The 8,662-nt window shown below is 50.8% G+C and overlaps 1 protein-coding gene and 1 non-coding gene across 6 annotated transcripts in view; both read left to right on the top strand.

Annotated features, from left to right (window-relative positions):
- Window positions 1-17: 17 nt before the first annotated feature.
- Window positions 18-8,662, top strand: part of NCAPD2 (non-SMC condensin I complex subunit D2) — a 49,778-nt gene continuing 41,133 nt past the window's right edge. For 2 of the 5 annotated variants that reach the window (XM_075904251.2, XM_006124170.5), the window contains exons 1-5: window positions 18-336; window positions 2,420-2,495; window positions 4,658-4,716; window positions 5,167-5,345; window positions 7,071-7,210. In XM_075904251.2, coding sequence (XP_075760366.2) covers window positions 207-336; window positions 2,420-2,495; window positions 4,658-4,716; window positions 5,167-5,345; window positions 7,071-7,210 — 584 coding nt within the window. In that variant the 5' untranslated portion in view covers window positions 18-206. Of the gene's footprint in view, window positions 337-417; window positions 564-633; window positions 866-1,414; window positions 1,833-2,419; window positions 2,496-4,657; window positions 4,717-5,166; window positions 5,346-7,070; window positions 7,211-8,662 lie in introns of those variants that run through there. The other 3 variants (XM_075904258.2, XM_006124171.4, XM_075904260.2) reach the window with 3 other exon arrangements.
- Window positions 4,769-5,087, top strand: LOC112545985 (small nucleolar RNA U85). Its single transcript, XR_003089581.3, has one exon. It is a non-coding gene; the product is annotated as a small nucleolar RNA U85 (small nucleolar RNA).

The following is an 8,662-nucleotide window of genomic DNA, read 5'->3' as shown; positions in this document are numbered from 1 at the left end:
CCTGCACATGGCTGGGGCGGTGACGAAATCGGTCCGTGCTTTGATTGGCTGCGCGGTGTTCCGCGCGCGCTGATAGGCCGAAGCGGATACTTTGTCGTGTTTGCTCGCGCGCGGCGGACCGTTTGGAGGAGGCTGTTCGGGACCAGCCCCGGGCGTGGGGCCGCTGAATCGCTGGCGACGTGACCCTGCTCGCGGGCAGCCAGGAGATGCCGGCACCGCCCTCCTGGGAGTTCCACCTGCCCCTGTCCCCGGGCGATCTGCTCCGGAGCGGGGGCCCCGCGCAGTACGTGGTGCAGGAGGTGCTGCCGATAGCCCAGGTTGCTGCGCAGCTGGCGGGTAAGAGGCGCGGCTCTGCCCCCCCCCCCACCCTCCCGGCGGCCTGGCGTGGCGCGGGTCATAGCGGCGGCGCCGCCTCCCGCCGTAGGGCTGTGGCTGACCATGGGGGCGGGAGGGGGGCAGGTCTCATGAACTGGGCTTCTCCCTTATTTAAAATGGCCGCCGCCTCGCTTTGCTGTGGTCGGTGCTGAAGCCAGCACGATGGGCGCCGTTTCCCGGCCCTGGAGGCGAGTGGGAGTCGGGCTGCGCGGGGCTCTGGCCGCTGGCGGGAGAGACCGGATGTGTTTTCGGGTGGGGGTCGGGAGCGCGACAGGCGTGGGGGTCCCAGCTCCCTCCTCCCCACAAACGGGGGCCGCGGGCATTTGTCTTCCTGCGGAGGTGCTAGTCTTGCTCTGAAATCTAGAAATGGCGGGGGCGGTAGGGCCCTTGTTTGTGGTGAGGAGGGAGTTGGTGCCTGCCACGCCTGCCGTGCTTCTGATTCCCAACCAAAAATACCGACGGGGGAAAGCGAAGCTCAGTCCTGAGACAGGTACCCCACGATCACCGAGGGTCCTTAATTAGGTTGGCCAGTCCCAGACGTTGACCTCCTTCCAGGGATCATGCGCCTTTTCTCTCGTGTCCCCTTCCCCTTCTTCTCTTCTGCTGTCACGGTCTCCTCTAGCTTCTTCCCCACCGATTGCACAGCGAGAGGCTGAGAAGAGAAGTTGCAGTGCTTTTATTGGTGCCTGGGGTGCTGGGTGTTGTGAACATAAGAATGGCGAGACTGGCTCAGGAGGCGCCCCGTGCCTGGGGCCAGAGTGCACTGTGGGCTGGCCCTACCCCAGGGACTATAGAATAGTTGAGTAACCAATAAGAATTCATGCGGATACTTAACTATTGTGTTACCTGATATCTAGCACTTCTTCTCTAAACACTGCTGGTGAGTGCATTAACTTAGCCCAGTAGGGTCTACAAGGCAGGGGGGCAGACAAAGCACAGCGTTAGCCTCTGTGGTGAACCTAGGAGTGCTCCAGCTCTTTCAGAATTGCTGAGTCTTGCTTTCTAGCCGACTCTTAACTGCATTGTCTACCTTGTGCCCTAAGGGCAGAGGAGAATGCTGCTCTGCAGCCTCAATACTATTTGCTGTATGTGTTTGTGTGTCTGAGAGTCCATTTGTTTTAAGAATGCCTCCTGAATAGTAAGAGCTAGGACCACCAAATTTGGTATACAGCTTCCTTTTATCATAATTTGAAGCAAGGTCAGCGTTTAATTGTTCTAGGACAATGGGGTGTGTCTGGAATCTGACTGTTTCTTATTAAATGGTAAGAGAGGGCTGATATAGCCTGGATAGTTATACTCACAATTGACCACAGAGGGATAGCAAGTATGGCTCCTGCAACTTCAGTCATTCCCAGGGACAGTGTGGCTCCTGCTGCCAGCCCAATTCCCTGCTCTGAGTGTGCCCCCCTGCCCTGACTTCTGCACCCCGCCCCCTACAAGGACCTGAGAAACACCAGGTAAATTCTTGAGTACAAAACGTTTGTGCTTACAAGATTAGTAATTCTGTAAATACATGTAAAAAGTTGGGAGGATTGGCACCTCAGCTTTATGTATGGTTCTATAGCAGCGAGAGAGGGTCCTGGGGCAACAGAAGTCTGGGGGGGTGGGGATTAGGGAAATGTTGTTGGACCTTGAACAACGCTAACCTCCTCTAACTGCCTTGGGATTTCTCTACTTGCTATTCTAACAGAAGAAAAGCCTTTGGGGGCTAGAAAGTCAAAAAGTTGTTGCTGTTGAGCCCGGGAAAGTGGAGAACACTTCCGGGATTCAGGCAAGTGACATGAGGAGTCTAGACAATGGAGGACTGTTCCCCAATCTTAGCAGGGGGAAGAAAAGTGGAGTCTCTTCATCCAAGTGGCTAGAGTGTGACATTCATTTTGTGTTTATTTAAGTCTGAAATTATTGCATTTAACTGGAAGACTACAGGGAGATGAAAAGTTTGATAGGTGGTGGGTTTCTTTGTGTGTGTGCGTGCGCACGCGCTCATAATTTTTGATCTATTGCCATTGACAATGCTGTTAATTGTGTCTTGCTGTCTCCTTAGAATTCCGGGGAGCATTCCGGGTGCAGGGGCCTCTGGCCATTCTGCAGCACTTCGACACCCTCTACAGTCTGCTCCAGTGAGTATATCCCACCCTGCGGGGGGTGGGAGTGACTTGGTCATAATGAGTGGTAGTGTGCATTACTGCTCTTGCTCCTCCTACTGATTCAGGAGCCCAGAGTCCTGAATATGTGTCTGCACAGTTCTCCAAATGGGTAGGCCAGTGAGGTACTGCTGGGTCTGCACAACTGTACCCATTTGCAGGGCTCAAGAAATAATGCAGTCTACTCGCCTGTGGCGAGTAGATTGCAACCTGGAAGAGCCGGATTCGGGCGATCTGCGCATGCGCAGATCATTGGACAGTGCGGTTGGTGAGTGGGGCTCACCGTGGTTCAGCGAGCCTTACCCATTTGACTAAGTTGGATACCCTGTATGCTTCTCGTCCACAGGCTTCTGAGCTCCTGGCCAGGTCCTGAGTGCAGAAGGGCCTCATGCTGTGTGGCATTAACCTGGGATGCTAGTTAGTGATGCAATAATATAAGCATTGCCTTTTTCACTGATTATTGCAGCCATCTCAAGGAGGAGAGGCTGTTAAGCTGTGGTGGAGTTGGGAATTGGGAGTTCCTTGGAGGGAAGGGAATGTTACAGCTGGGTAGAAAATAGATTTCTCATCTCTCAAATACTTTAGGTAGGTGCCCTCTCTCCCTTTCCACGTCAGGGCAAAACTGACATCTTTTGGTGTATGTGACATCTAGATGTTGTTGTTTTTTTAATTTTACGGGGCAACATTTGGTTTGTTTGGGTGGCAGGCTGACAAATAGCACTGAGTGATGGTTTGTTTGTATGAATTCGGTATTAGGCAATTTTCACTCCAGCCTTCTGTAAGCTTTGCTGGTGGTTTCCATAGCTTGTAGTGGGAAACATGCCTTGGTTTGTACTAGGGATGTAAGTGACTAATCGACTAGTTGGCTATCCGATAAGCAAAAGCTTATTGGATAGTTGACACAGTAGTCAACTAGTTGTCATTCCCCCACCCTCCCTGCCTCTTGCTGCCTCTATCAGAAAGTGGGGCGCAGGAGGAAAAGGAGGGCTTGCTGGGGGGAGTCTGCTTAAAAGCTAGTTCCCTCCAGCTCCATGGGTGGGGGCGGAGCGCAGTGACAGTGTTACACCTTTGAAAAGTACAAGAGTTCTGCTGGGGTTCTTGTACATTTCAAAGCGGAAGTTCTGCGTGGAGCTTGGGGCCTGTGGGGGACTCAGTGGCAATGCTCCATGTGGCATTGCCAAGGCAGAACACCCTGTGGCACTTCTGCCTTTGAAACGTAGCAACAGCTGGGTGGGCTCTTGCTACATTTCATAGAATTGCCCTAATTGAATAGTTGATTAGTTGATTAATGTTAACATCCCTCGTTTGTACTAGTGCATGTCTACAAGATTTTTGGTGGCCTGCCTATTTCAATAAGGGGTATGTAATGGTGTCTATTATAGTTTTTCCCAGTATAGCTGTACTAGCAGCTATTTTAAGTATGGTAACTAAGTCCTTGTGTTTACTACAACTTCTTGCATTGCCGTTGTCTGTCTTTTGTAACTTTTTGTATTTGTACGATACACAACTCACTATTTCCTATGATTTGCATTTCCATACTATAGCTAAGTGTTTGCTTCTCAAGAGTGGTGTTTGCTTAATAAGTGGATTCAGTTAGCAATAAATTCTGATCGCTCACTCACCAGCTCGCCTAGATCCACTTTTGCATTTTGTTCATAACATTTCAAAATACTCCTATTTGAAATCTTTGTATACCTTTAGAGCAGGAGTGGGGAACCTCAAGCCCAGGGTTGTCTTCAGCCCCCGGCTTGCCTGGATGCAGCCCCGAAGGCTCAGGCCTCTCTCTCTCTCTCTCTCCTTCCCTCCCCCCTCCATTTGGTACTCAATCTGTTACCTGAGGAAGAATATAGCTTATACTCCCAAAACTGTAGAACGTGCATTTTTGAGTACAGAATTTTCTGAGAAACTTAAAGGTAAATTTATCAATGAGTACAGATTCTCCAGTGAAATCTCTGATGGACCTATTTAAACCTTCTCATATGTGGCTGGAGGGATCAGTTTATGTGGGCAAGTTGGGAGAGAGCTGGCTTTAGAAGAAAAGTCTAGAGTTGCTCCTGAAGACTCCTATGTGACAGCTTTGTAGTAGGCCTACTACCAGTAGTCATCCTATATTTTGTTCTCTGTTGTCTGCTTCTCAGTCACTTCCGATCTGTAAATGCTGCAGTCAAGGAGGATGCCCTGGAGCTCATGACAAAAGGTAGGTATGAGGAGCCTTCTTCTCATGGTGAGATATTTGCTTCTTCCTTGCAGCTCTATGATGATATGAAGGCAAATGTGATCTCATTGGCTGGGCTGCACCCTCAACCCGTCCCTGATATAGGTCTGTAATCTTGGCAGGCAGTGCAGAGTTTGTGTGCGTTTGCTGTAAGGGCAGACCGACATAAAGTCCCATTTTCCATTTCATTCCTCGAAGGGAGTATGCCTGCCCTTAGCAAGTGGTCCTAGGGGCTGGACTGAGCAGGGCATGGGGACAGAATGAACTTGGTGTCTTTGGGTCCTGGGTCTCAGGGTGTAGTCCAGATTATGGCCAGTGAGGCATGAGCACAGTTCTTTGGTAATCTGAGGGCTGCTGTGAGTTTGTTGCAAAGGAAGCGGGTGCTTGAGTATGTATGGGTAGCGATCCTTTTGCCTTCTCACCTTCCTGCAGTGGTATCCCGTTACTCCAGTGACCTCTCCTCCATCTTGGATGATCTTGATCTGAGCCCTTCGGAACGCACCACTCACCTCAATGCTCTTAAAATGAACTGCTATGTGCTGACTCACCTAGTAGAGGCCTTCGAGATAGACTGCAAGAGTGGCTTGGCAGGGCTGGATCCCAGTGGAAAGGTATGTATGCGAGGCAGGTGGGAGTGGATTTTTTTTGAAAATGGACATGCATAAATTTACTGGACTCTGCAACTTTGTTCCTGCACTTTGATGCTCTAGCTGGAATTTCCCATATGGATGCTGTGATGGGATCCCCAGGATACAGCCTGGAATTGTGGGATTGCTGTGCCCCATCAACTCTCCAGGCTCAGTTGGAGAGTTGATGGTTTTCTAGCAACAAGCAGCAAACCCTTCCAGGTGCTGTGATCACTCAGCATTACAGCATGTGGAACCCCACATCCAGCTGGATGACGGGAATGCTCCCAGAGCCATTCATGAATCTTTCAAGAGTAAGACACCAGCTAAATCCCCTCAACTCCCAGCCTTGCACTTTAGGGGAAAAAATGTATTCATTGGTTCACCACTTTATTAATGGAAAGTGGATATGCACCATTGTTCCCTCCAATTGTTTTATGTCCATGTGTGGAATGACTCTTGTGTGCACTAATGTGATCCATCATTTCCATATCACAGAAAAGTCATTCTGCACATGAACAGTGTGTGGTTGGGGTGCAGGAAGGGACTGGGGCAGAGAATTGAGGTGCAGGAGAGTGAGGGATCCTGATGAAGGTATGGGTTCCGGGGTGGGAGCAGGGATGAGGGGGTTGGAATGCAGGAGGGTTTCTGGCTGGGGGGGTGGGCTCTGTGTGGGGCTAAGGATGATGGATTTGGGATGCAGGCTTCTCTAGGGAGAGAGGACTATGCCCCTCGTCCCCCAGCCTCCTCTCACTGCATCAGCTTGGTGCCAGGTGAGAAGTACCTCTCCATGGCTGTCAGGAGCTCCAGCAGGCACAGCTGAGAGAATGGAGCCTGTCCCCCAGCTGGGGTAGGTGGAGGCGAGGCTGGGTGGAGGCCAGGGACGAAGCGCCTGTCCCTAGGCTGTGGTAACTCTAGATGGGAGAGGGGGGAGGAAGGGGTGTCAGGGAAGGGACCACACTCCAAAGAAGCCAGCAAACTTCCTCCATCCCAAGCCCTGCTGTGCTCTCGCCCTCCATTCTGTGGAGATAGAATACAGGATGAGAAAGGGGGCACCCTGACATCAGCACCTCCTCCTCCTCTTCCTTCGTACTCTGCACTGCAAGCAGGAGGCTCTCAGGGAGGGGCAACTCTAAGGCAAAGGACAGGAGATGTGCAGCAGTAGGGGGAGGGACAGCTGAAGTGCTGTTCTTGATAGCCTCTTGGCCAAACCAGTCAAGATCACCTGTCAAAGGCTCCAGTATCTACCAGTAGATCCTGATCTACTGGTTGGTGACCACTGCCTTACATGATATACTGTATATGCAAGACCACAATTGTCTATAAATGAGTATGGAGGTCACAGGGCACTCCCCCGAGGTATATCTGTCCCAGATGCTGATCAGGTCACTATGACCTGAGGAAAGCCAGGCTGTGGTATGTGCATCTTTGAGTTACTTGTGGGTGGCAGCTTTAGGAGACAGGACAGAACACAGCAGGCAAGGTTTGCTGATACCTAAATGCCAAGGCTATTCGGTGTGGTGCCTCCTATTGTTGCAGTTCCAGTATTCCAGCATTTCCTCCCAAGCGCATGGCCCTTTCCATATAAGAGGAAAGCCATCACAGCTGGTTCCTTTTGCTGTGGCCATTTGGCTCTTGGCAGATTGAAACTTGAGGATCACCTCCAGCTTTAAAAGGGCATGCTGCCAATGTGAATATTTATCCTCTCAGAACAAGAAGAATCATGCCACAGGCTCAGGCTTCTGCTGGGAAGATGAGAGGCAGCCACTTATACAGCTGCTGACACAACTGCTGCAACTGGATCTCCGTCGACTGTGGTGTGGTTTGGTGGTGGAGGAGGAATTCATCAGGTAACGGTCCAAGTGGATACTAGGGAGAGGAAGGCAGAATGGAATGGCTGCAAGGGAGTAAGCTAGATGTGGAGGATGCTGGGAAGGGCTAAAAGAACAGATAAGATCATCTATAGGGCTACGGCTACACTACAAACTTTTTCCAGAAGAGGAAATGCAAATGGGGCACTCATTTGCATATTTTCTTCCGATTCTTCTTGCAGAAGAGGTTCTTGCGCAAAAAAACTCTGTGTAGACTGCACCTTTTTGCGCCAAAACCCTTCTTCCTCATTTTAAGGGATCTTGCGAAAAGAGGGTTTTGGTGCAAAAAGGTGCTGTCTACACAGCACTCTTTTGCACAAAAACTTCTGCAAAAAGGATTAGAAGAGAAAATGCAAATTGAGTGCTCCATTTGCATTTCCTCTTCTGGAAAAAGTTCATAGCTGTAGCCTAGGTGTAAACCTCACGGGAGTAGGGAGATACACTGAGAAGACATTTGAGAGAGCAAGGTAAGACTGAACCAAGGGAGAGATGTTTAGGAGACCTTTGCAATGCTGAGGGACCTATGAGCTTGGGCACATTATTGCTAAGGCCATGAGAAAAAGTGTGTGTGTGTGTGTGTGTGTGTGTGTGTGTGGGCCATGAGAAAAAGTGTGTGTGTGTGTGTGTTTTTAATTTACTGCAGTCATGGGTAAATTTAGAATTTGAGATATGCGTGGCCCCTGAGTCTCTTACCTCCTTTTCAAATTGCTCGGATTGTTTTCTAACATGAGGTATTCTCTATGCCGCTCTCTCTGCTGCAGTGGTGGCCTAGGGTGGAGTGAGTTCGGCTGAGCCAGACCACCTGCTACAATGTGTTGAGATACCACTACCTACTCCTGCTCAAGATCAGGGTGGGCAAAATACAGTCTGCGAGTTGGACCTGGCTTGCTAAGCTTCTGGATCCAGTCCGGGGACCAGCGGGAGCCTCAGCTAAGCTGCTTGCCCTGCCTCCGCATGATGCTCAGAGCAGTTTGCTGAGGGGCCATATGTGTCTGACTACTATGAGCTTGGGTGAAGGGAGCAGAGGCTTCACATGTTGCCCCCAGCACAGTATTGCAGCTCCCACTGGTCAGTTTCCAGCCAGTGGAGCTGCGTCTTTGAAGAACAGAGAGTGAATGAACTCCCCTCCCCCCTTTTCCTCTGGCTTGTAGCATTCAGAACAGCCGTATGGCCCCTGCAGCCAACTCTGAGCAGCGTGCAGAAGCATGGAATGCAGGGAGCCTGGTTGAGGAAACTGCTAGGTTACCAGTTGGGAGTCCAGGGAAGCGTCTCCTGGCCAGAGCCTGCCTCTGGCACTCCAACACCTCTGTCGAACATCCGACCCTTTGCCCCTGCTTCTGCACCCTATACCCATGAAACCCTCTGCATCCTTGCTTCTGCACCTATACTCCTCCCAGACTTTGCACACCCACCCCCTGCACACCCTGCTGC

The sequence above is a fragment of the Pelodiscus sinensis genome, chromosome 1 (assembly GCF_052426305.1).
Source record: "Pelodiscus sinensis isolate ZL-2025 chromosome 1, ASM5242630v1, whole genome shotgun sequence".
NCBI classification, from domain to species: Eukaryota; Metazoa; Chordata; order Testudines; family Trionychidae; genus Pelodiscus; species Pelodiscus sinensis.
Note: the sequence above shows the minus strand (reverse complement) of the source record. Positions and strands in the feature narration are given on the sequence as shown.